At 58.9% G+C, this 26,704-nt stretch overlaps 2 protein-coding genes across 2 annotated transcripts; one reads left to right on the plus strand and one right to left on the minus strand.

Annotated features, from left to right (window-relative positions):
• Positions 1–5,396: 5,396 nt before the first annotated feature.
• On the plus strand, positions 5,397–12,566 carry LOC119100633 (E3 ubiquitin-protein ligase listerin). Its single transcript, XM_037223710.1, has 10 exons — positions 5,397–5,402; positions 5,838–6,033; positions 6,493–6,634; positions 7,117–7,225; positions 7,394–7,572; positions 7,837–7,967; positions 8,849–9,066; positions 9,747–9,944; positions 10,634–10,801; positions 12,342–12,566. Exons 1-10 carry the CDS (start codon positions 5,397–5,399, stop codon positions 12,399–12,401), a joined length of 1,407 nt encoding a protein of 468 aa, XP_037079605.1. The 3' UTR covers positions 12,402–12,566.
• Positions 12,567–17,853: 5,287 nt separating this feature from the next.
• On the minus strand, positions 17,854–25,385 carry LOC119101485 (two pore potassium channel protein sup-9). Its single transcript, XM_037224823.1, has 6 exons — positions 25,286–25,385; positions 23,886–24,062; positions 22,125–22,280; positions 20,066–20,571; positions 19,311–19,468; positions 17,854–18,189 (listed from the first exon to the last, which is right to left on the minus strand). The coding sequence occupies exons 2-6, from the start codon at positions 24,010–24,012 to the stop codon at positions 18,042–18,044; spliced, it is 1,095 nt and encodes a 364-aa protein (XP_037080718.1). The 5' UTR covers positions 24,013–24,062; positions 25,286–25,385; the 3' UTR covers positions 17,854–18,041.
• Between the last annotated feature and the right edge of the window lie 1,319 nt (positions 25,386–26,704).

Raw genomic sequence — 26,704 nt, forward strand, 5'->3', positions numbered from 1 at the left:
GCTGGGCCCGGGCGGGATGCGCTCCGGCGGAGGACGTCCATATGCTGGACGCTGGCGGTATCTGCGTCGGGTGGACCGTGGCGCGACTGAACTGGTCCTCGCCGCGGATGTGTCGTGGTCTGGCGGAGTTAGCCGCTACCCCTGATGAGCTGCCGCGTGACCGGTGTGACCCCCCTCGCCAGACTGAGTGCCGACCGCGTGACCCAGAGCGCCCGCGAGGTGTCCGTTATTGTGCGCTCGCTGCTGGAGTGCGCCCTGTACCTGCTTCGCCAGGGCTGTTCGGAGCCCGTCGTCGCCGTCATTGTCGATCAGGTGAGCTGTGCTGGTCTGCCACCAGGTGGCAGTGACATTGCTGCATCACGGTTCGTCATTGTTATTCGTGCAGTGGAGGCATCTGATACAAGTTTTACAGAAGGGTTTAGGCAAGGTATTAGTACCACGAGTGGGATAATTGTTCGGACCACCGTCCCCATCTGGTGCGTCAGTATGTACGTTGCACACACAACGTCTCGGTCCGTTGATCCATCGGCTATCGTGTACGCTGTGCCGAAACGTCGCATGCATAATAACACCAGGCGGAGACGTAATCTCGGGCAATTATTCCTTTCGTTACATCGGTTCTGCGCAAATGTGTCAGCTGCTTTGTTATGGAATTTGTGCTGGGATGCGTCCATCCATCTCAGCGATTCGCTGATATATTGTTCTTGTAGGCTACGGACTTACACTGCGTGGCATTGATCTTTGGAAAACTTGAGATACAGTCCATGTGGGCTACGGTTTTGTCCTGCGTGATTTTGTTTCCAGGTGATATAGATTACCTGCCAAAACTATACCGCTAGCATTATGTTTAATAATCGTTATGCGACATAACAACAACAATAGAGCATTATGCCACTTCATCCAGTGGCATCCTTTCGCTCCGCAACTCACTGAACGCAACGGCCACTCGTGTATTGCCTGCCAATCGCGTTTACCACCATGAACTTTCCTGCTTACAATTTCCACGATTCTCAGTCGCTCTGCTTTACCGCCGTACGTCGTCTGTGGTGTTACCCGGCGCGACTCTTTAACTAAGCTGTGACTTCCTACCGTCCCACGCGGCTGTGACCCGGCCTCGTCGTGCCCTGTCCGCTGACGCGAGTCCCGTCCCACAGCTGTGCGCCGTCACCAGTGACGTCATCGCCGGCGAGCTGCGCGCCGTGTCTGGCCTCGTGCTGCCGCCGCTGTCCGCCGGCCTCAACCAGCTGTACAGTCTGGCGGCGGACGGTGCGGGCGCCGCCGCCGCCGCCGCCGACGCTCAGCGTCGGTACTGGGCCGCGCTGGAGCGGGCGCTGCTGCGCGAGCACCTGGCGGCGCCGGACCGCTGCGCCGCCGCCGTCGACCTGCTGCTGGCGGCGGCGAGCGGCGCCGCCGAGCCAGCCGCCGACGGGCGCGCGCGGGTGACGTTCTCCGACGCGCCGCCGGCGGAGCGGCCGCCGCCGGCGCCGGCTCGGCCATCGCCGCTGGCACGCACCGCCGGCTCGCCGCTGCAGGAGTGCGCGGCGCGCGCCGGCCAGCGGCTGATGGACGCGGTGCGCGCGGCCGCGGCCAGCGCCACCGAGCGTCGCCAGCTGGCGCGTCTGCTGGTGGGCGTGCCGGGCGTGGCCGAGCGGGTGGCGCGGCCGCCGGGCGGCGGCGAGCCCGGCCCGGCCCTCTACCGCGACCTGGTGCGGCCGGAGCTGGAGGCGGGCCGCAGCGAGCTGCCCGTGCAGCTGCTCGCCACCGTGTACCGGCTCTGCAGCCGCCAGGAGCGCAGCCAGCTGGCGCTGGACGTGACGCGGGTACGGCGGCCGGGGGAAGCACGCGCGCTGGTCGGCCTTGGTTGCCAGCGGGCGCGGCTGTGTGCGGCGTGGTGGCGGCCAGGTCGTTGACCATCAGTTATCATGAGCGTGTTTCGCGGCGTGCATGATGCAGCTGGCACTATGTACACTGCGACCTGCATGATGCGGCCTGTGACCTGCATGATGCGGCCTGGTCGACCAGGTCGTGCACGATGCAGCAGCGTGCATAATGAGTGCCGAGTTTAGGAGGCAGGTTGTTTTAAAGCTGCTTGACTGGGGGCGAGACATCAACCATCGCTTATAAGCCCATTCAGATAGACCTAGCAAATGTTTTCCCCCGTTGATGAGTTGTGTAGTATATCAGCGTGACGTGTGTGCCTGATCACCATCGCCACTCGGGGTGCGTCTGTAGCACAGACGGGGTACAGGCTGTGTACCTGGATCGCCAGCCCCGCGCGGCAGCGAGCTGACGCGCCGACCTGCCCGCCGCCGGCAGGAGGGTCACATGTCCATGGTGCTGGAGCTGCTGCGTCTGATGGAGCGGTCAGGCCCGGCCGTCGACCCTGAGCTGGCCAGCTGGGCCGTGTCCGACCAGCTGCACGCGGCAGTCCTGGCCGCCGTCACCGCCACTAGCGACCCTGGCGGCGATCAGTGGCAACACACGCTTCAGGCCATTCCGCTGCTGTTGAAGGATCACGGCAAGAGTGGCCCTACAGGTGCGTTAGGACGCAGCTAGTGTCGTTTCCTTCATAGAGTCAGAACATGGGAGTTTTCTCCTCCAAGAATCCTCTAAGCTCTTGCATTCTCACAGGACTTCATTTTCGTTTTCTGCCAATCTGCACGTTCGTTGACAAGTCCGATATGCGTCGTGGCGGCCTCTTTGTGTCACACTTGGTGATTTGTTGTTACCGTTGCCTATTGTTTCTCTTAGTGTCATGTGATATTTGTATGTAGACTTCGCTCGCCTGAGCGTTCCCTGGGAGCGGGGCTAGAGAGTGTCGTCCCCTCCCTCGGCAGCCTCGGACCCGGCCGCCAGTCTGCTCACCGCCGTCACGGAGCGGCTGCAGACGGAGGGCGCCGCCGGCAGCTGGCGGTTCGAGCAGCTGGCCGCCCTGCTGGCGCCCGGCTGCCGCTGCTCGGCGTCCCTGCTGCGCGCGCACGCTGCTGGTCTGGCCGCCGCCGGCTCGGTGGCGGCGCTGGGCGCGCTGCAGGCGCGGCTGGCCGTGCTGGAGCCGGCTACCGATGCCGTGCTGGCCTCCCAGCTGCGCTCCGCGCTGGCCGGCGCGGGCGCTGAGCCGCAGCAGCGCCGGCTGCGCGCGGTCACGCTGGGCTGGGCGCGGCTGCTGGGCGACGCTCGCTTCTGCCCTCTGCTGGCCGACCTGCTGCCGGATGGCTGGGCGGCGGACGCGCGGCGCCCGGCGGCGCAGCTGCACCTGCTGCTCCAGCGGCGTGTCAGCCTGCGACCGCCGCCGGCCGCGACCCTGGCACCGGCTGGCGAGCGGCCGGCCGGCCTGCCCGCCCACCTGCGCTGCCTGCTGCTGGAGCTGGCCGCCCTCTGGCCGGACGCCGAGCCGGCGGCGGCGGCGGCGGCGGCGGCAGCGCAATACCTGCCCGACCTGCTGGCCGCCCACGTGACCGAGGCTGGCGCCGCCCGCCTGGCCGGCGGCCCCACCGACGACGCCGACGACCTGGAGACGGCCGAGAGTCAGCTGGCGCAGCTGGTGACGTCGCTGTCGACTGAGCAGCGGGAGGCGCTGCTGCAGGCGGTCACTGACCGGTCAGTCCCGCCCCCGGCAACCGCGGCCGTACGAGGTGGCGGCCTCGCGTGGTGGCGGCAGAAACTGTGGCCCATGATGACAGTGATCCCAGCGATGCGCGCGCATTACTCACAGCGACGCGTTTCTTATTCCCATTCTACCGGTGCGACGGTCGTGTTACTGCTGAAACTTTGCGCAGTAAAGTTTCAGCAGTAACATGACAGTTTCTGAAACGCAGTAGTGCTGCGGCTATGCAGCATTCATTTTCCCGTGCCATGTACGCGTGTTCTTGTGTTCTTCAATGAGCCATGTCGCCGGGTCAGTGTCCGACCTGTGGCGCCCCTGCCTGACGGTGTGTCGCCTCTGCCGGCCACAGGGCGCTGTCCGGCGCGGATGGCGTCGACGCGGACGCCCTGGCGCTGCTGCTGCGACTGTCCGGCGCCGAGCCCGACACGCTGGCCGGCCGCCTGCAGGACAGCGTCGAGCTGATGCTGGTGAGGGCGCTGCGGTCAGCCGCGACGCTGCAGCAGCTGTAGCAGGCTGCGGCGGGGAAACACCGCCGACGCGTTTTCCTGTATACGAAACGTGATCTGGTCATAGTGTGATGCATATGTACGCAATGAATCCACCTGTGCGAATGAATGCTGTCCGTGTAATGCCACTTTCCGTCGCATTCAACTGGCGCTGTCGCTGTCTGCTGTCGCTCTCTTGCTCAGGATAAGGTGGGCAGCGAGCGTAGCGAGGATGGAAGTCGTATGTCCGCGTCGCCGGGTCAGTGGACGGGCGTGCGCCGCCTCTGCTGACCGCCCCGCCTCTGCTGTCGATGTGTGTGTTGTGTAACCACCTCGGCTGGCCGGCCGCTGACCGAACGCACCGCGCTGCTCAGCCGTCGGTGCCGCTGCTGCCGGACGCGGCGCTGCTGCGGCTGCTGGAGTCGGCGGCCGGTGACGGGCTGAGCCGGCTGACGCTGGCCGCCGCCACCCTGCGCCAGCTGGCCGCCCGTCACGACGCCGACTGGACAGTGGTGGAGGCCGGCGGCGCGGCGCTGGCGCTGCTGGACGCCGTGGTGCGGGCCCGCGACGACGGCCAGCTTCCCTGCTCGTGGTGAGTGGCGCCCCCCGACGCCGGGGCCGCGCTCTGTTGCTGAACTCTGACCTGTGGCGAGACGCGCCAGATGTTCCGATGCTGATCATTGGTGCTGTTAGGTGCTTCGGCGGGTAGAGAACCAAATACCAACCGAGGTGAACGTCATTGGGGCTGGTATGCTGTTAAGAAATCGCGTAAATTTTTGAACCCTGTTTCTCAGTTTCTGGCCATGCAATGCCACGCATGCTTAGCAGCTCGAGTATATTATTTTTGTACATATTTTAGTGTGCAGAAGCTAGCAGAACAGCGAACAGAAACCAAGGGAAAATTTCCGGTTGTATGTCGGCCTGTCTGATGTGTCGCTTGTACAATACAGTTTGCCGTGTGATCCGGCATGCCATGTCCACCGTCAGCTGACTGGATCCCCGTGCAGGGAGGAGGCCGACGCCGACTGGACGCGGCTCACCCAGAACGTGTCCGTGCTGCACTTCTTCGATGCGCTGCTGGAGCACTGCGCGTGCCTGCTGGAGTCCACCCACTGGGACCTGCTGCTGCTCTCCGTCTCGTCGTGGGTGGCCGGGCTACAGGTGAGGCCCGCCGGCGGCCAGCGCTTACGCCGGGCGGCCTGAAACGCCTACGGCTGTGGCGGCTATCCTGGCGCCCGTCAACTGGCTGTACTGGCTGTATGTGTACCGATCGAGAAGTATGGTGATAGTTGCTTACTCTTTAAAATATGGGTGTTAGTTGGCACCTGCTATTTGTACCTCTTCTGCTCACTGGTGGGGAGTGACGACACGTGTGGCGCTCTGTCGGCTGCTGCCCGGGGTCGCCGGGAGTGTAGCCACACGCATCACGGGTGGCCTTTGTTGAGCCGCATCAGCTGCCGTGCCGACCTGTGACCTGCGCTGACCTCTGGCCCGCGCTCACCTCTGACCTGTGCTGGCCTCTGACCAGTGCTGACCTCTGCCGCGTGCTGACCTCTGACCCATGCCTTCTTCCGACTCGTGCTGACTTCTACCATGTGTACCTCTGACCCGTGCTGACCTCGGGCCTGTGGCCCTTGCTGACCTCGGATCTCTGATCCATAGTGACCTATGCCCCGTGCTGACCTCCGCCCCGCGCTGACCTACACCTCGTGCTGACCTCTGACCGGCGGTGACCTGGGCCGGCGCAGGAAGGCGCGGACGTGCGCCGCGCGTCGGTGGGCCGGTCCGTGCTGCTGCACGCCCTCTGCCGGACCGCAGAGGCCGTGCGGCGCGCCGTGCTGCACCAGGCCGACCAGAACCGCCAGCTGGTAACCGAGTGGGACGAGCTGTTCTGCCCCGAGTGGCACCGCTCCCTGCTCACCGTGTTCGCGGTCATGGCCGTTGGTGAGTCGAAGGTCGGCTGCTGCCGGGGCACAGCGACGCTTTGTCGGGGCTGTGGGCTCAACTTCCTCGTGTTCAGTAGCGGCGCGCGTGGTTGGTTGCGCTAGCTAGGTGTTGTAGCGATCGAGCTGTTTGGTAATGGGTTGGTAGTATTTCCGTTGTGTGTTTTTTAATCGTTATGATATTTCGTTCTGTGACCGTGCGCGTGCCCTTAGAACAAGATGTGCGTGCCCTAAGAGCACGATGTGTGCGCGCCTTTAGAACACGATGTGCGTGCGCCCTTAGAACGCGATGTGTGCGCTTCGTGTCACCATGTGAACACCAGCCGTGTTGTGTGTTGTCCGCACCGCCTGACGCGTCGATGCCTCCTCGAAGCTCGCCCCAGTGTCTGGCTCAGGGCCCGGTCGGGTGACCTGTGCTGGACGCCTCGGGCACTGACGGGTCGTGTGGCTGACGTTCCAGGCGCGCCGGCGGCCGACGCCAGTCCGCTGTTCTGCGAGACCTTGGCAGCAGTCTGTGGCGCTGTGCTGCACGCGCCTGGCGTTGTGCTGCTGCACCACGCCCTGCCCGCGCGGGTGGATCCCGACCTGGACGAGAGCCACCTGTCGGCCGATTTTATAACATTGCTTTCGTGGTGGCGCCGCCTGCTGACGGCCCCGCGCCGCTGCGTCCAGTTGGTGGCCTGGCGAACCATGCACAGGCGAGTGACGGTCGGTTCACGTGGCAGACCTCGGCTAGCGGTTCTGGTATCCAGCGGCGCACATCGTAGTGATAAATTAAGAATGCCTTGAGGGAGCATATTTATTGCATTTTGCCTTTGGCTCTCTGGGAAAATTATGATGTACGAATTATGCATTTTTCTCTGTCGACGGTGGACTTCGTGGCGCCCTGCAGATCGTGGCGTTTGGTTTGTGTTGCATAGTGGGAACGTTCGCTATATATATTGATAGGAATTATAACTTAATCTGGGCGAAGGCACGCAAAGGATACAATGGCTTATGTTATGTGCCTACTTGTGGTTACGTTGATGGTTTTAATCAGACAGGTCCCACGGCCATTTTGACAAAGCTGGGATGGTCGTCGCAGGTTTTTGTCAAATCTGGCCGAAGCCGAGCAGAGTCGTCCGTACCAGGAGGACGGCAGGGACGACCCCAAGCTGGCCCTGCCGACCCTCTTCAGGCTGATCACGAGCCAGGTAAGGGTCCTGAGCTGGCAGGCCGTGTCCGTGCTGTGAAGTGTGACGAGCTCAGCGTTGCCGCGAGCTCTGTGTGGGGAGGGGCTTCTTGACGTGTGTTTGTGTGGGAGGTTCTGGAGCCGTCGCCGTGCGGCGGGGCGCGGAGGTGACCGGCCGCTGCCGTGGCAGACGGAGCCGCTGGTGTCGGGCCTGCTGTCGGACCTGGCCGCCGGTCAGACCTGCCTGGTGGACCCCAGCCACGAGTCGCACTGTGTGGTGCTGACTCACCTGATGGCCTGGCACCTGGCCATCTCGTACGCCGGACACCTGGACACGGCCCGCAAGGTCATGACGGCCGAGGCGCTCAGGTCAGTCGGTTGGCGGGTCCTGTCGCGGTGGCCAGGCGGTCGCTGCTGAGGTGGTCGCCCTCCTAGCCAAGCACGGCCAGTTTGGAAACCACTGGGGATAGGCGAATGCAGCTGCTCTGACTGTCCCAATAGACTGGATAGTGTTGCTGGTGCTCTGTGTGCATGCCACTTTCACGGAGCGTGGTGTTGCCTTCGTCTGTTGTCATCTCAACACCGGTGCAGACCTGCGGGTGGGCGTGTGTAAGAGGCGTGGTTATCTTGCAGGGAGGATGGTCTCTTGGACAACCTTCTTCAGCAGCTGTTCTCTCTGATGCCCGACTCCCCGGAGGTGCCTGAGTCCTACGCCGACACCCACAAGTCCTACTTTGAGCTGGAGCCGATTTTCGATTTGTCAGGTAAATGCACCAGTCTTGAAAAAATCCGCGTTTTTACAGCCTTTGGACTTTGTGGCGTGGGTTGTCATGTCTTACCGATATATAACACCATTCCATGGCTCACAACTTCGAGGTTTATAGATTCATGCGGTGTCAATAAAAGCGATGTCTCGCACACGCCGCTGGTGGACATGACAACTTGTTTTTTTTACAAACTTAAGGTCAGTTTGAGGACGGCACAGCTGTTGGTAGGTGTTGGTCATCGTATGTATTGCGCTATGTCTCTAGTTGTGTTCATGGCTGATCGGATGGTATGTAGCTACCCAGTCCCTGTGCTCTAAAACCTTAAGGATGAATCCGATGTATTTGATGTTGGTCTCTCTACAATGCGCTATGATGTCTCACGCCTTCAAGCAGCCACATTAATCGCCAATCAGCCCATCCTTTGCGTAGTTTAAGAAAACTTTGCTTCCGTGTTTGCGCGTGCGGTCAACACTGCCTGCGGCCGTGCGCAAAGGTGTAGCGCTTGGTTCATGACCTCTCAGCGTGTCCCGCGTCGGTCGGAGTTTCCAGCCCATTCCGTGGCCTCCCTACGCGCCGTGTCTGTCAGCAGGTCCTGCTTATCCTCAGATCCCCTTTCGGTGACCCACACCCGTCCACAGCGTTGGCCATCTACGTGCGCAGGTCGCGGCTCTGTGACCCCCCCCCCCCCCCCCTCTGCAGGGTCCGGCTCCACCTGTGACCTCCCCATGTCTGCAGGGTCTGGCTCCACCTGTGACCTCCCCTGTCTGCGGGGTCTGGCTCCACCTGTGACCTCCCCCTGTCTGTAGGGTCCTGCTCCGCCTGTGATCTCCCCATGTCTGCAGGGTCCGGCTCCATCTGTGACCTCCCCATGTCTGCAGGGTCCGGCTCGGCCGAGGAGGTGCACCACTGGGCGTGCAGGACGTACGCCGAGCTCCTGCGTCAGCTGCCGGTACTGGCCCGCTCCTGGCGCTCGAGCTGCGAGCGGGCGCTGGCGCTGCGTGTGGAGCGGCTCACGGCTGACCACGTCAGTCCGCTGCTGCTGGCCGAGGAGTTCGGCCGCCTGCAGGCCGCCGACAAGGCCATCGACAATATGACGGTGAGCGGCGGCGGACCCCGGAGGGGACAGCGGACCACTGCCGGCCGGCGGCGGTCGCTGGAGGGGACCACGGACCGCCGCCTTCCGGCGGCGCTCACTGGCGGGGACGGCGGACCGCTGCCGGTCGGCGGCGCTCGCTGGAGGGGACCGCGGACCGCCTCCGGCCGGCGGCGCTCGCTGGAGGGGACAGCGGATCGCTGCCGGCCGGCGGCGTTCACCGGAGGGGTCCAGTAACGATGGCTGATTGGGGTGAGCTGGAAGGCTTTCTTAGCTGGCGTGCGATGCTCGCGGTCCTCTGCGTGCATTGATGTGTCCGGCAGGGTCGGCTTTCTCGGAAGCACACGCAGGTACAGAAGTGGCGGTGTTCGCAGTAGTGTTGTTTTCTTATTTGTGCTATGCAGAACGCGGTGTTGGTCCCCAGTGTCGTTCGCGCTCCTTTTCCCTTGGTGCTGAGGACAAATTGACCAGTGTTGCCATTCCAATGTGTCTCTCTTCCCCCTGTTCCCAAAGAGAGCATCCGCGGGATCATCTCTCGCGTCTCTGCCTGCGCCTCTTTCATCCCCTTATCTCCCGCGGCACCTCTCCGCGCGCCCGTCGCCGCCGCTCGGCGCCTGCCGTGCACCACGCATGAAGCGCCGTCGCTCGGGTCGGCCGGCTGTACGTGCCCCGCCGTGCGGCAGGTGCGGGCGCGCCCCTCCGTGCGCGAGGTGTCGGCCGTGTACGCCATGGAGGAGGTCAGCACCGAGCTAGTGGTCAAGCTGCCGACCGACTACCCGCTCGGCCACGTTGTGGCAGACGCTGCCGGCCGGCGCGTTGGCGTGGCCGCTGGACAGTGGCGCATGTGGATGCTCCAGCTCACCACCTTCCTCACGCACCAGGTGAGTGGCGCGCGGGCCGGGCGTGCCGTGGGGACGGCTGGACTCAGAGGGCGTGCCGTGGGGACGGCTGGACTCAGAGGGCGTGCCGCGGGGACGAGTGGACTCAGAGGGTGTGCCGTGGGGACGGCTGGGCTCAGAGGGCGTGCCGCGGGGACGGGTGGATTCAGAGGGCGTGCCGCGGGGACGGGTAGACTCAGAGGGCGTGCCGCGGGGACGGGTAGACTCAGAGGGCGCGTCGTGGGGACGGGTGGTTTGGGACTGCCTGTGGACAGATGTTTGGAGATTCTGACGATGGGGTGAATCAGTTTGCTCCATTGTCTGTGATGGGATGTGTGAAGGCTGGTATCGTGGGTTACGCTGGGCGGAGCTATGATAGGGTGGCTTGTGATGAACATGTTATGATATAGATAGCCGTTATTTTGAATTTGCTATCATCCGAACTTAAGTTTGATGTTGGCTCTGTGGTAAGCCAGTCTAACTTCATAGTATCACAACTGTGCAAGTGGGTGGATAATCATGATGACCAAGTTGAAACGCTCTGTTGCTGAGGTCTTCTATCACTAGCCACTGCCCACGTGTTGCTCTTCGATTAAGAGCGTCGGAGAGCGGGGTGTGGATGTCCGCGCGTTCCGAGTTGGAACCTGACAGTCGCGCATATCTCTGCTTTGTCTGAACGCGTGTCCTTTCAGAACGGCAGCGTTCTGGACGGTCTACTTCTCTGGAAACAGAACATCGACAAGCGCTTCCAGGGTGTGGAGGAGTGCAACATCTGCTTCTATGTGCTGCACGGCAGCAACTACCAGCTGCCGAAGCTGGCCTGCCGCAACTGCAAGAAACGCTTCCACCCCGCGTGTCTGGTGAGTTGCGCTGGCGAGGACGCGGCTGCGAAGCGGCACCTTCGCGGGGCATTGCGCGGGGTTGCGATGCTTCGTACGCCGTTGTCCAAGGGTGCATCAAACACTGATACACGGGTATGAGGATTTAAGCATTGCATATGCTTGATATGCTCGAGGTGAATATCAAACACTAGCATGCATTCACTTGTGGTGGCTGGTTTATTTTACTTTTTTGCTAATTTGTTGTTCTTGTCATGTTTGCTTCACTTCGCTCTGCACAGAAAGCACGAGAGTTGTGGAATTTGTGTGACATTCGACATCACCACCTTCCCTGTCGTGTGGTACGTTTTGAGGCCGCCAAATTCAGCATACGTTTCTGGTCCTGACGGCGCCAGACGCGTGACAAGGTTACGTGCCTACGCCGCCTTCAGGTCTCACTGAATCGCGTGATCAGGACAGTAGGGAACTTTTGGTCTTGGAGTGGCCAATGTAAGCTGATGACTGTTTTGATGCATTCTCGGCTTCCGAGCATCGCAATGAAATAGAGTCAATGCCACAATGCTGCTTGCGAGCGAACTCTGTATGGAACTACCGTTGGAAGCATATGACACATTCGAAATTAATCCACCTAGTGTAGTAATCTTATATATATGTGTATATATATATATATATATATATATATATATATATATATAGTTAAACCCATATAATACATGGCAAGCCAGATATTGTACTGATATGTATTTGTATATGTGTGTGGTTCGAACACGATGTAGGAGCCGTTTCCGGCTGGCTTACCTAGACCTGGCTGAGTCACGCGGACATATGAGCCTGGACGCTGCAGTGCCTGTGCGTCATTGGCATTAGCGACTACAATATGGATCATGATCCGATGTTATGGATGTGAGGTTGTGGTGCAGTACGGTCATTTCCGCTCGCGTCTTCGGACACGTGGCTGCTGCACGCCGCCATAAACTGCCGGCCCGTCGGCCGTTTGTTGTGTGCTTCGCTGCATGTGCGGACACGGCTCGATAATCGCGGTCGACGTCACGCTATCAGCCGGCTCCGCTCATAGCTGAGCGGTCCAAAGGGGCGCTGTATCTTAATGATCACGTGACATGCACGCGTGCGCTTACGAAGTGTACTGGTCCAGCCGGGAAGGGGATCTGCGGTGGTGTGCCGTGGTATCTATGTCTGTGTGCACCACCGGGCTGGCGTCGCCGTGTTACGTGGTATAACGCCTCTGGTCCGACGTTACCCGGCTACCTCTTGTGACTCACCCAGTGCCACCATGTCCAAATAAGCCGGCGTCACTTGGTTACCTCGTGTGACTCGCCCAGTGCCACTATGTGCAAATAAGCCGGTGTTGCCCGGTCACCACACGTGACTCACCCAGTGTCACCTGTCCAAACCCCCCGGTGTCACAGCCCCCTGCTCGATTCAGCCGGTGTCACCCGGCCACCTCTCGTGACTCATCCAGTGTCACCCTGTCCGAATCACCCGGTGTCACCTGGCCGTCTGTTGGACTCACCTGGTGTCACCCGGCCGCCTCCGTCCGCAGTACAAATGGTTCAACACGAGCAGCAAGAGCACCTGCCCCATGTGCCGCCAGCTGTTCTGAGTCCGCTGAGACGGTTCTGCGGGTCGACCTGGGGTCGCGACGGACGTACGCCGCGTGACCGGGGCCGGTCTTACTGGGTGGCGCGTTGCTGTTAGCCACGAGAGTGTCGAGGAATATATTTCGCACGGTGCTGTGTCTGCACGCTTGCGGTCGCGTGAGATAATACACGGGCGGGTAATGACGGTGTGTTGGGTGCGGAAACAGAGCACTTTCATCAGCCGGCCAGAGCTGCAGCCGCTGTAAATGAGCGGCGTGCCTAGCGGGTGCCACACGCGGTGTCACGAACTCTGCCGTGCGCTCGAAGTCCTCACACTAATCAGAGTTATGTTACTCTTCGCTACGGAGCGGATGATCGCAGAGTAGCAACTTATTCAAAATGTAATGGCTCCATGGTAGACACACAGCTAGTCGTCTTTGCTGCTTCTGGTTAATACCCGACTAGATGCCAAAACTCACCCCATCCTGCGTGCGCTGTGGCCGATGCTGGTGTGGTACATGTGTGAATGTAGGCCGTGGGCCGCCACCAAGCTTGATGCCGTCGCATGTGCAGATCTCACGGCTATCCCCCAGCCGTCCGTGACGCGCGTCTGGCTAAAGAAATATACGACGGACAGGCAGGCTTACATTCGGAAATTAGCTTTGATATTATCTGACAGGGCATTATATGAAATCTGGTATAGTTTCCTGGCATATTGCAAGATACTGTATTCGTATTCTACCGACAAGGCAAATAGTTTACCACCCCCGTTTCGACTCGGGAAAAATTATCCTAATGGGCTATTGATTCATTAGAGCATGTGACGCTACTTTGCCATGAACGTGATAATCGGAACCCACGTCGTCATGCCCAGTGTCAAGTGCATGGGACCAGCGCGGCGCAAAGTGATCTATACTGTGTAACGTACATGTATGATCAAGTAGTCCGCGTATCTTCTCCAGCTTACTTTTGATGACGCCCCTGCCTGACCGCTGCATAATTCGATGTCTTCCTCAAATGTGTAACTGTTCCGTCGCTGTGGGTAAACTGATGTGAAATTAGTAACCATTTCTTCCAGGCAAGCTTGCTACAGTGTAGAAGTGAGAGCGAACGTACCCCAGCGCACAAATGATCCGCAGTGGCGAGCTCACATAGCCGAGCCGCTCCCGTCCGGCCAGAGTACGCAGGGAATGACGTGGAGCACTCTGCCGTCACATGCCGTCACATGCCGTCACATGCTGTCACACGCCGCAGAATGGGTCCTGGTCCGACGGACACGCTATTGGACCGGACCAGACCGGACGGGCCCGCGCGGGGCTGGACCGATGTCACGCAGCGGTCAGAGCGCCGGCTGATGCCGAGTCAAATATCCGGCCCGGCTGCCGGCATCCGCCCCGCGAACGTCCACGACTTTGCCCAACACACCACGGCAAGTCAGGTCCACTTCCGACGCTTAAAGTCATCACGGCAGCATTTCAGCGGGGAAAGATTGGAAAGTAATTGCGTCCCGGTTAGGGTCAGGAAGATTAATCACTGTGTTCCAGATGGGAGCGGAACTGTGTGCCCATTGTATCGTTCACAGATTGCTTGCACAAATTACTTCCGTAAGGGGAATAACCAGCCATGTTGTGCGCGCTGCGCTGGGCTGTTTATATGACCGGGACTCGGTGGAGCAGGCGCTCCGCATCAGGCGGGCGACTTTCTCCAAGGGAGGGGATCCGAGAGCTTTCGGGGGAAGGGGAGACCGCGATATAACCAGATCTTGTGTGGGGTAAGGACGGTAACCGCCCAGGCAACGCCAATAGGCAGGCACTGGCTGGGTGTTGCTACATGCACTGAGTTGAAAATGTTTGTTATGGTAGCAAAAAATGGTGACGTCTTCGCTTACGTGGAGTATAGCCACTAGCGAGACCACCTAGTTCAATGCTGCGATGGGATTTGTGTGGCCTGTGCGAGCGATGTGTGGAGCAGTTTTCTAGATCTCTGAGCCGCCCACATGATCCTATCCGCATAAGAGGTAAGAACGAGCATGAACTATGTTATTGTTGTTGCTTGGCTCCGGAAGAACCATGTTAACAACCTATCCTAAGGGAGAAATAGAGATGAGTAAACTGGAAAGTACTGCGCTTGGTACTTAGAGATCGTGGGATGCCAGGAGCGCGGTATCATACGTGAGAGGTGCAGAAGCTTCCAAAAAAGGCATTTATAATATCTATCAATTTAAGTTGCATGATTGCAGCTCTCGAGCACAAATGACAAATCGCATGATTTTTTGCCTAGCGTGAGCATGTTTCCAGAGTACTTCCGAAGAACGGTCGTGAACGGACTGTTTGGTTGGCTTTTGTGCGACAGGATGTTGAATGCCGGTTGGCTTGTCGACAGTCGTCGGGAGTGTGACGTCGCCACGCAACTCTCGCCTCGCTCGTGACCCCGCGTCCCAAGCGGAGCTCGGTGTCCGCTGTCCGTTCTGCAGCTGTCCCACTACGGCACGCGTGATCCCATGGCCATGCTTCCCAGCGGCGTTGCCGTTTGGAGAAGCTGCCGTTGCCGTCCCGGTCGAGCCTCCGCGCCGGTCCGGTCCGGGCCGGTCAGTGAGAGTCCCGGACTGCCGTGTCTTCAAGGACGGCCGAACACGCCGGTCAGTGAGGGAGTCCTGGACTGTCGTGTCGTCGGGGACGGCCGGCCAGCGGACCCCGCCGTGAGGCCGCCGCCCCCGGCGCCGACCGACCGCAGCCCAGACGGAAGCCGTCGGTGCATGGCCGGCTGGAGCGCCTGGCGCGGCGGTCGATCAGCGGACTCTCTACCGCATGCCCAGTATATACTCCTGCTGTTGTTGTTTTTCACCGTGCTGTTTTCACTGTGTTGTCAGTGACCGAAGCAAGTCACTGCTGACGTTATCAGCACCTTCACCACATCCACTTCCACTTTGCTTTCACTAGTGCCTTAGGTGGCAGCCGTCTGTGGTGACGAAAGTTTTGTTGGGTTCCGACAGCCGAAGCCCGATGATAAGATCATTTTGTCATTAAGGTAGATGTATGAACTACTTATATGCCCTATTTATGGGTGTAATCGATGTTCCTTTCATGTACCTTCCGCTCCAAGCAACATTGATGGTTGAATTGTTGCGTAAAATGTTGGTGTTGATACTCTGGAAAACTGACATGACCTGCGGCAATTGCGCGTCGTAACTATAAGGCACCACCTTGATAGTCATCAGGCAGGGGCTAGAAGTGCGTGACATTATGCTACTATGCGCCATCACAACTTGATTAGCTAGATGGTGGGGCGACATTGCCTTTGGCTGCTATGGCTCCTAAGGGAAACATTACTTTCTCGGAGGGCGTCATTCCACATGTAATGCTCCATCCCGAAGGACCTGCGTGCATGCTAATACGGTTCATACAATCCAATACTGAAATGTAATGTGGGGCCAGGGACTCGCACGGCGGTGGGGCGGATGGCCCGTGCAGGTCGTCTCTAGCGTTAGGGGGAAGAGCAGTGAAATGGCAGCCAGCACAGTGATTGTCCTGACTGTTGACAGGGCGTGATCTATTCATCTATCAATCCAACGGAGGTTGATCTAATGTGTTGCGTTCAGCATCGTTTTGATCGAATATAATTGCTATGTTTCGCTGCTCATTTTCCGGGATGTGGGATGCTGAGGCTCTTCTACGGTGGAGACGACCGCCAGCCAACCGGGCGTCACACCATTAACGTGGCAGGTGGAGTCCCAGCCTGATCCCGACCTTGTGTGGCAGGTGGAGTCCCAGTCTGATCCCGACCGTGTGTGGCAGGTGGAGTCCCAGTATGATCCCGACCGTGTGTGGCAGGTGGAGTCCCAGGCTGACCCCTACCTTTTGTGGCAGGTGGAGTCCCAGTCTGATCCCGACCTTTTGTGGCAGGTGGAGTCCCAGTCTGGTTCCGACCGTGTGTAGGAGGTGAAGTCCCAGTCTGATCCCGACCGTGTGTGGCAGATGGAGTCCCAGTCGGACCTCGACCGGGTGTGGCAGGTGGAGTCCCAGTCGGACCTCGACCGTGTGTGGCAGGTGGAGTCCCAGTCGGACCCCGAATGTGTGTAGGAGGTGAAGTCCCAGTCGGGCCTCGACCGTGTATAGCAGGTGGAGTCCCAGTTGTATTCCGAATCTGTCTCTCGATTTAGAGGTCCTTGAGGCACGTTCGAACGTCGTGATGCACAAGGTCTGGTCCTCTGCCAAGGGGTAAGCATCTCAGAATGTCATTGACCTTTCAGCTGATAACAGATTTAAGCACACAAGTCACGAATGAGGTCTGGAAATGCGGGCACGGATGCAAGACAAAGTTTCGTTGTTGGGTGATCTGCCGACAAATCCACCACGAACCTTCCCTCAAGGGACCAAGCGAGTAGTCAACATTTCTGTGAGGTTTTGTACTGAAATAGCGATCTGAAGACCTTTCGGTGCTGTTCACAATCCTGTTCTTAAGACCTAAGCACTTTAAGTTTCTGAGCATCCATTTTCAGGCCCGCAAAAATGGGGAAAGGTATATCGAGGAGAGTATTTCAAAGTCACCTGAGCACTCATGACGTCATTATAACGTCATTTAACTCTTGCCATTCTATAAGGCATACGGCAATCAAGACCAAAAAATACAATTGTCGATTCGTTTATATATGGCGTTGGTGAGTGCAATTTCCAGATAGAGTGGCCGTCATGTGGCTTTAACCAATGCTGTGCAAGGTGCGATGGTGCAATCAAACCATGACGTAAAGAGGGGCATATTTACTTAACAGAGAGTCGTGCTGTCTACAGCAGTCTTTTCCACTTGAAAGCATGCCAATAGTTATGCGTGAGCTTATTTCGTCATATCTGATGTTTGCTTCGATATATTTAGCTGTGAAGCATTCCGTTTCAATTCAGTTTCACAGCCATCAGCTCTGAACCCAACAGGTGTTTGGTACTATTTTATTAGTAATACAACTGTCTTCTGCCTAGCGGATCTGCATCTGATGAAAAAACGCCAAACATTGTACAATCGACAAAGACACTTGGGACTGGCGCATGCGTCCGGCCCCCGTCACATCGTCTACTGAAGTCCGCCTGCTTCAGCACTACTCGGCGTCACATGGCAATAACGCCACTTAACAGCCCGCGCTCAACGTGGCGCCTTGGTGACCTCTCCCGCCGCGCTAGCAAGGCCTCGAGAAGCGCCGCCGCCAGCTATCCCGCCAGCTATCCCCGGAGCAAAGACAGGAGCCAGGCAGGGACAGTCTGATTACCCCACGGCCGGTCCTCAAGTGCACGTGCGTCCCACTGAGCCGGGGTGATGAAGCTCTGCTGACGGATGGCCTCCGGCCTCCTGATGCCACCGGCCTCCTTGTGGCTCCTGTCCAAAGGGCATAGGATTATCCCCAAAAGTGAGGGACAGCCCATTTTTCAGCAGCGAGTTATCTCCATTTACCAGCGCGGGCTAACGCTGAACTCCACGAGACCTGGGGGGGGGGGGGGCGTGCCGCCACGTCCCCACATCCGCGCTCCGCCCGGCCGGACCGCCTCGCCACCCGGATTTGAGCCCTGGCCTGCGCGGCTGACCGACGGCCCCGCCGCCGCTCCCGACTCCCGTGTCTGACCGGCAGCGGTCCCGACCCGGGCCCGGGGCGCGGCCGACCTCGGCCCGACGCTGGCTGGTTACACGGAGCCCCGCTTGGCGGCGCCACTGAGGCGGGGCCGGCAAGCGGTCAGCAGTTCCTCCACCGTCGGACTGGGCGTCTCCAGGGTGTCGGTCCTGGACAGCAGGCGGCGCGAGTGCCGCGACGAGCGGCTGCTGGTGCCTCGCCTGTGGGGAGGGAGGAGGGCGACATACGTCACGGGACGCCGCACGGACCGACAATGGCCCGGTGTCTTCCCGGCACATTACCGCGGCATTACCGGTGCATTACCGGTGTTTTACCGGCAGGCAACAGCGCGCACACAGAACATTTCACGGAGCAATGGTGTCTCGCGATGCTGGCATGTGGTTCTTGGTGGGCAGTGGTGTTGCGGTTACCACATCCCTGTGGAGACGTTGATTAACGTCCCACTTTATTCAGTCCGGGCGCGCTATCGTTCAGATCTGGCGTAAACCAAGAACCATTACGATAAAAGAATAGCCTCTGTGAAAGTAGCACGATGGGTACGGTGCCCTTAATCAGCATCCCAGCGTTGAAGGGTGTCTAAGCCTGCTTGCAAACAGCGTCCACCAATGAATGGCCGTCCCGGTCGTGACCGTGCCCCCGATTAAAAATAAGCTGTCGGAAGATTTGGGCACCGAGATCATCAGGAACTCGGGTGGACGGATGGACACCAGTCTAGCGCGGACAAAGCTCGGCTTCTGCTAGGATGAGTTCTCGTTTTGGTTGTTTTCGGTGTGAGTCCGGAATTTACGTGCTATCGGCGGTGCTGTCGCGGCCGGGCCACGAGCCGCAGCAGGATCGCCCGTATTGATTCGGTAAAGGCTGCGGGTAACGAGCAGCCGCGAACTTCCCCCAGGATCAAAATCGATAGCATTTCAGCAGGTCGGAAGCGTTATTTTTTCGCTCCGTTTTGTGCGGGCGTTCTCCGAAACGATGGATTCCGTTTGAAAGGCTTCTGTGGATGTTGCTGCCGCGCAAAATTCGTTGCCTTTGTTTTTTCAACGCAAAAAGCGACACCTGAGTAACGTAACACGTATAGACCAGCATCTTGTCATTTCTCAGCTGTTCGCGTAGCGCCTTCAATCCTCGTGTTGCCTCTCGAACTGCTGCTGATCTTTGAATCCATCCACGTGATCAGTTATGGGTTGTTTCTGCTCCGCTTGTAGAGAGAGTGCGCGCTCGCCGTGACCGCCCTGTCCGGCGAGCCCGTGACTTGCGTCACCACTGATGTTGCCGGGCGCGCAGGCGGTTTAGCGGGGACGAGCCCGTGACAGCGGCAGCTCACCTGTTGCCCGGCAAGGGCAGCGGTGGCCAGCAGGACGCGCAGCGGCAGCTGCACACGCTGGTGACGTCACCGAGCGAGGCGCGGTGCTCGCGCGTCACCAGACTGGCGCCGCGGGCTGTGATGACGTCACCCTCGAGCTGCACCGTCTCCTGTGCCGCCTGCGGGACATGAGTGGCGTGATGGCGGCGGAGGGTGCTGGTCACGCAAGCCACAGGCGTGCAGGCGACCCGGAGGCGGCAGGTATAGCAAACTTGGCTGTAGGAACAGGAGCAAATAGAAGCTGACATGTTTACCCGCTTGATTCTGGCAGTATGTGACTGCGTGATTGTGTGCTACACTATCCAATAGCGCGAGTAGACACTGCACTAAGTTTAGTTGGAACACGTGACGTTAACTGTTTTGAGTAACAGTTGTTTGCGTCCTTTTTCCGTGCTCCGCTTAGCGTAATTTTTTGGGCCAACAGCCCACCACAGGAAATTGCCTCTGTCTATTTATCAAGCAAAGCTAGGATAAACCCGAACGCCCTTGGGTTGGCGAGAACAAAGAACCCTAGAGCCCACGAAAAGACGACAGGCAAGCTCCTAAGCCGGAGGTATTATGCTTGCAGGCCGTAGGATGAAATCGATCCTGGGGGGACTGACGGGCGCCGCGGCCAAATTGGACCGGCGGCGGCGTGTGCTTTGGGCCGTGGTGCCTACATTTACACGCCACGTGAACTCTGGGAGCTCCGGGCGTTTCAGGGCTGCCTGCCTCACCTGCAGCGCTTCGGCCTCGTCACGCTTCTCGTCCTCCGTGTTCATGGTGACGAAGCGCAGCACGAGCAGGTTCAGACTGGCCGCCACCACCGCCAGTCCGAACAGGATGAACACGAGCGCGAACACCACGTAGTCAGGGCGCCGGTTGAGCGCGTTGTCCTGCTGCAGCGCCACCATGTCGCCGAAGCCGATGGTGGTGAGCGTGATGAAGCAGTAGTACACCGAATCGAAGTAGGTCCAGCCCTCCTCGCGGCTGAAGGCGGCCGCGCCGCCCGTGATCACAAGCACACTGAGCGTGAACACGGCGCAGATGAGGTTCAGCTCGGACGCCTCCTGCGAGCTACACTTCAGCAGCCGCTTCACGCAGCGGATCACGATGGAGCTGGCGCGGTTGACGCGGTCGCCGATGCTCTGGAACATCACCAGGCCCAGCGGGATGCCGGCCAGCGCGTAGCACATGGTGAAGACTTTACCGCCCACGGTTCGCGGCGTCGAGTGCCCGTATCCTGCGGTCACAGAGCGGGAGTCAGGGACGGGCCCCACCGGTCACAGAGCGGGAGTCAGGGACGGGCCCCGCCGGTCACAGAGCGGGAGTCAGGGACGGGCGCTGCCGGCCACAGAGCGAGAGTCAGGGACGGGCGCTGCCGGCCACAGAGCGGGAGTCAGGGACGAGCGCTGCCGGTCACAGAACGGGAGTCAGGGACGGGCGCTGCCGGCCAGAGCAGGAGTCATAGACGTGCTCCGGCGGTCATAGGGCGGGAGTCAGAGACGGGCGCTGCCGGCCACAGAGCAGGAGTCATAGACGTGCTCCGGCGGTCATAGAGCGGGAGTCAGAGACGTGCTCCGGCGGTCATAGAGCGGGAGTCAGAGACGGGCTCCTGCGGTCACAGAGCGGGAGTCAGAGACGGGCGCTGCCGGCCACAGAGCAGGAGTCAGAGACGTGCTCCGGCGCTCATAGAGCGGGAGTCAGAGACGTGCTCCGGCGGTCATAGAGCGGGAGTCAGAGACGGGCTCCGGCGGTCATATAGCGGGAGTCAGAGACGGGCCCCACCGGGCACAGAGCGGGAGTCAGAGACGGACGCTGCCGGCCACAGAGCAGGAGTCAGAGACGTGCTCCGGCGGTCATAGAGCGGGAGTCAGAGACGGGCTCCTGCGGCCATATAGCGGGAGTCAGGGACGGGCGCTGCCGGCCACAGAGCGGGAGTCAGAGACGGGCTCCGGCGGCCATAGAGCGGGAGTCAGAGACGGGCGCTGCCGACCACAGAGCAGGAGTCAGAGACGTGCTCCGGCGGTCATAAAGCGGGAGTCAGAGACGTGCTACGGCGGTCATAGAGCGGGAGTCAGAGACGGGCTCCGGCGGTCATAGAGCGGGAGTCAGAGACGGGCCCCACCGGGCACAGAGCGAGAGTCAGAGACGGGCGCTGCCGGCCACAGAGCAGGAGTCAGAGACGTGCTCCGGCGGTCATAGAGCGGGAGTCAGAGACGTGCTTCGGCGGTCATATAGCGGGAGTCAGGGACGGGCTCCGGTGGTCATATAGCAGGAGTCAGAGACGGGCCCAGCCGGTCATAGAGAGGGAGTCAGAGACGGGCCCCGCCGGCCACAGAGCGGGAATCGGGGCGAGCGGGACGGAACGGTCAGGCACGGGTTCTGTTGGTCACAGAATGAGGCGAACCTGACCGGTCATGGAAAGGGACAGACGGATTCAGTTAACTGGGCAGAAAACGCCAGAACGGATGCCTCGCACCGCACCACCTATCCGTTTCCAAACGCTTTGTAACAGTGCATGAACGCCGATGTCCACGCCTTGAATCAGATGATGAGCGAGATGATTTTCTACGGTTTGTTCGGTAAGGAGTAACGTTAACGTATGTAAATGAACATGCTGATGAACGAGGCGTGAACTTTTCAATGACGTGTCTACGGCGGCCAGACTCCCCATATCCTCCTTGGTTACGGACCATCGCGGGGAGTTGACAGTTCTCCGAGGTAAAACAAATGCTGCTCATTATCCCATCGGGACTGGACATTACTTTTGTGCCAATTCCCCTTCGTCGTTACCTATGGTGGTAAGCACCGTGATGGCGTAGTAGAAGGCTCCGGAGAACTTCCACTGGTTGCCGGCCCCGAACGGCGCCGACTTGGTGACCACCGTTTCCACGATCTGGTAGTCGTCGTCGGAGATGTTGTACTTACTCCTGATCATGTAGCTCATGTCTGTAGCACCGCATGCGGTCAGAGGAAAACACCGATCAATGGATCTGAGGGACACAGCCAGCGAGGGGGAGAGCGCGTGCCGTTGCATGTGGGCGAATGACGTTGTAAAATTGTTTGGTTTTATCTCATAGGCTGTTTGATTTTCAGACGGGCATCGTTGGCTTTAGCAAAGACAAACCCTGGTCGTGCGGCATGAATAGGGGCACTGGTCCAGTCGACACTTCCAACTACACGAGGGGAGACACCGCTACATTGCTCTCCAAAATACCTACCTGGTTAATATTCCACATGGTGGCGCCAACGCTGACCCCATAAGATCCTACCTGGGACGCGCGAAAGTTTTTCAAGGAACTTTTCATTATGATATCGTTATTATGTCGTTAGGATTGAGGATGATTAATACTTCCATGTTACTAACCGCCGGGTTAGCCCTGTCGTAACAACAAAAATATAGAAAGTACATGCTTCGTCCTCAGGCTGGTTTCCAGCATCCGGCCCCCTGGATTTGGTGATAGGTGCATTCGGGACCTCCGAGAAGAGGAAATCTGGTCCGCGTGACGAAGTACCATTAGACAGACGCCACGCTTGAGAGGACACGGAGGGGGGGGGGGGGAGACCCGGGAGTTGGCCAGTACTGTGAATTTATGTAGGAAGTTTAGAGGATGCACCTCGATAACTGGCAGGCGGTGGGTCAGCAAACTTCAATCGCACGTGTCAGCCGGCGGGCGGTGAGTCAGCAAGCTTCAGTCGCACATACATGTGATCTACCTTGAGCCGAACACACTTGAGTCCTTGACTCAGCGTTTTTGAAACCCATGTTTTTCGAGCTACTGTCAAAAAGCTGTCAGGCAGTAGGGGAGCGCGAAATGACCGAGACGCTGAGAAATATTGACGGGAGAGGGTGTCTGATTACCAATGTGGGCCAGACCGATGAGCATGTCGGGCCTCTTTTGACGAGGTGTGCGTGTCTCAGATGACATCTTTTGACGAGGTGTGCGTGTCTCAGGTGACAGTCTTGTCTGAAAGCATGCCAGGATTTTTTTCTTCTAGATTTGTCATCCACAACATCTCCGCGGAACCGGATGGAGATCGGGGTCATACCCAGACAGTCTCGGACGGTAGAATCACAACGATGAACTCGGCTCCGCCTGTTTTCACTATGAAATTGTGGCAGTGGACTCAGGGATCTAGTGATTTCAGTCTGTTCCATAGCGGCAGGGCGCTGTTTCTGTGGAGATACGGTTGCGGAAACCATTTTGAGAGGGATGGGAACATCACGCATAATCTGATGGTTAACCAGGCGTACCTGTCTCTGCCTGCGTCACTGCTCCAAAGAAGAAATACGTAAATCGCATCTGATTGTACCGGTAAAATGAATCCACTTATTCATTGAGATGATTACCAAATTGGGTCTAGGTAGCGGTTGCGCAAAATGACTCACTTTATCACACACATCTGAAAGATTGATTACTTCAAACGGGCTGCACGGTCGCATCAGTTTCAGGACAGACCCATCCTCGCATGGGCCACAAGTACTCGTAATTGGTAACAGGAAGCGATTTGGCCTTTCTTTTCCGGGGCGGCAGCCCACACGACGGTACTCACTGGTCAGCAGATGGAGCGTGCGCACCTCGTGCTCCGACTCGAGCGAGTCGAACACGGCCGCACCCACCAGCAGGTAGGTGAGCGTGCAGACGATCAGCGAGAGCGTGCGGATGTTCTGCTTCTTCATGGCATGCTGGCCGGGACCGGCCGGGCCCGCCGGGCGACGCCCGCTTCAGCCTGCAACACGCGCGGTGCGCCTTACCAGCGCGGCGTCGACCTGACGCTGCGGGGAGTGGCGCCGCCGCTGATGGGTTCCGCCGACGGGGGAGGGGGGGGGGGGGGGGGGGCGAGGGTCCCCGACTCTTGATGGATCGCCTGTCACGCTGACGGTGTGGTGTACAGAAAGGCGGCGCTCTACAGAACCCTCCATGCAACATTAACACGTAACTTAGTGTCTGGTTTGTTGTTTCGCGAGACAGGGTTCATTAACCCTCAGCTGCCCACTGAAACTGACCTCAAGAACAGGGCCTCACCAAGTACACTGAATGAGCTCGGAATTCTTACGCTAACAGTTATCGATCCTCAATATGTCAGGGTTGTCTACTGACTAACGACGCTATCAAGCAAACATGGCTCATGCTGTCAATTATCGGCGTTTCAAGCTGTGCAAGTGTCTTATAATGATCATGATGTAGAATGATTACGAGTCATCATGGTATAATTCGTCATCAAAGCACAACTTGAAACGTGGATTGCTGACAATATGACGAGTTGTTTAACTCGTACCTTCTGTCACATCGGAAATCGACAACAGTCGAGATGAGAATTCTGAACCCATGATGTCGAAACCAGAGCAATGCCTTCCTAGCTTATATCAAGCACCTACATGTTGATTCCCATTAGACCACACTAGGGACCGCGCGAGGGGTGATGTAAATGGATCAAAGAGGTGAGATGCAGAATGCACATATTTCAATGGCAGAATCAGGCCACAAATGGGGTGCTGCTTCCGCCGGATAGGTACTCGCCGCCCCAAGGCTTTCACTTCGGTGTGACGCTGAGCATCTCGATTCCGAAACCGAGTGACGACGTGCGTGAAATGACATCACGGCATACGCACATCCGAATGGAAAGGCTCGCACAACTTCCGCGGAGGTTTACGCGTGGCCTGATTTCCGCGGAAGGCGCGCGGAAGGCACGCATCGACTTTACGCGGAAAGCATGCATTGGCCTGACGCGAAATGCACGCGTTGACTTTACATGGAAGGCACGCACAGACTTAACGCGAAAGGCGCACGTCGACTACGCGGAAGGCACGCAGTGACTGGACGCGAAGGGCACGTACTGACTACGTCGAAGGCACGCAGTGACTGAACGCGAGTGTTGACTGACGCCCGCAGTCCGCACACTTGGATCCTCCCAGTCGGACTGCCTGCGCCGACCCGTGCTTAGCTACTTACGGCTCTGGTTTGCGCTGACAGACGGGCGTTAGTCCGACCTCCGCCGCCGTCTGCCCACTGTGCCCGGTACGCTGGCGGCCTCGTGCTCAGTCTGCCAGTCTGTCCGCTGCAGCTGGACGGTACCCCGCTCTCGTGCCTAGCCAACCACGGTCTGCCCGCTGTGGCCAGGCCACGGCCCCCTACGGTCTCGTGGCGTCGGCCCGGCGCAGGCGCACCCTTATCAGATCGATACGCACGGCGGCATTGGACGCTGCCGATGTCTGGCAGAGCACCACATGAATTTCTGAACAGAAAACATCCTAGGCCCGTTGTTATTCAACTCGAGGATGTTCGCTGTGGTGGTGGGACGATTTGCTTCGAGGAAGCGGCTGTTTGTTCACATTGAAAGAACGCGTCCAAACGTAACTACTTCACGTTATTCCGAAGATATCAGGAGCGACTGGAAAGCGTTTCTCGTCCCGGTGAAAGAGGAATCAGAGGCACAAGCCCAGTCAGGATTGCGCGCAGGGGGGATGAAATTGGGTCCAGGGTTTCCTTTCATACTAGAGGGTCCCTTCAATCATCGCTTAGTGGCTCTATTTTTTGAATCCGGGAACGTTTTAGGCTCGGGATGCTGGTTATGCTTTACGGCCCGTTTGGACGATTTACGCGTCCTACGGGCGCTCGAACCACCGACAACTGGGACCTTCCGCTCTAGGCAGCGCCAGGCACCAGCAGAAAACAGCGCATGGGCCAGGGCCTGTCCGTTGGCTGCGTCTCACCGACCAGAGGAAAAGGTAAGGAAAGCGGCAGATAATGCGATAAGAAAGGGTTAGGGTGTGACCATCCCGAGGCTGTTGGAAAGGGGCGGAAAATGAAACGCCGTGGGGGGGGGGGGCGGGGCCGGGACTTCTGGGCCGATGACGACAGCCCAGGATAGCAGTCAGTTCCTCACCGGAGCTGTTGGCTACTGTACGCTGGGAGACTGAACAAGGACGGCGAACCGATCGATGCCGAGTGAGATAAGCCATTGCCGAAATGCATAGCTGTCAGCCCTGATACAGACTCAAATGGCTATCTCGGTTTATGGTACGTTGACGATCACCGCTTTACGCCCCCACCACCACCACCGCCACCGCTCCCCTCATTCAGTACTCTGATATTAGTACGATTGTCAAACCCAGCACGCGAGCAGACAACAAACGCTGAACGGCGCGTCGCAGTCTCCCCTTCTGCGCGAGATCGATACGGGGCTGCTGCGTCCCACCATGCTAATGCGCCTGAGCTGTCACTGCACTTCGTCAGGAGCGGGCGTCAGGCAGGAGCATCCCGAGCTAGGCTCATAACCAAGTGAGTCATTATTGCCGGACTGCCACCGTCCCCGTACCCACTAATCGGCGCGACCAACAGTGCACCCCCGCCATCTGACGCGGAGCGCCC

This window comes from Pollicipes pollicipes, unplaced genomic scaffold (assembly GCF_011947565.3).
Source record: "Pollicipes pollicipes isolate AB1234 unplaced genomic scaffold, Ppol_2.1 Scaffold_4881;HRSCAF=5763_pilon_pilon_pilon, whole genome shotgun sequence".
NCBI classification, from domain to species: domain Eukaryota; kingdom Metazoa; phylum Arthropoda; class Thecostraca; order Pollicipedomorpha; family Pollicipedidae; genus Pollicipes; species Pollicipes pollicipes.

What these genes read in the sequence shown, in the direction of transcription:
- LOC119100633 (XM_037223710.1), top strand. An exon ending in GACCTGGACGAGAGCCACCT is followed by an intron (nt 6,635 to 7,116) that starts GTCGGCCGATTT and finishes TGGTCGTCGCAG; the next exon opens with GTTTTTGTCAAATCTGGCCG. An exon ending in GCCGATTTTCGATTTGTCAG is followed by an intron (nt 7,968 to 8,848) that starts GTAAATGCACCA and finishes CCATGTCTGCAG; the next exon opens with GGTCCGGCTCGGCCGAGGAG.
- LOC119101485 (XM_037224823.1), bottom strand. Translation starts at nt 24,012, where the DNA reads ATGAAGAAGCAGAACATCCGCACGCTCTCGCTGATCGTCTGCACGCTC. An exon ending in CACGCTCCATCTGCTGACCA is followed by an intron (nt 22,281 to 23,885) that starts GTGAGTACCGTC and finishes GCGGTGCTACAG; the next exon opens with ACATGAGCTACATGATCAGG. An exon ending in CTGCCCTTGCCGGGCAACAG is followed by an intron (nt 18,190 to 19,310) that starts GTGAGCTGCCGC and finishes CCCTCCCCACAG; the next exon opens with GCGAGGCACCAGCAGCCGCT.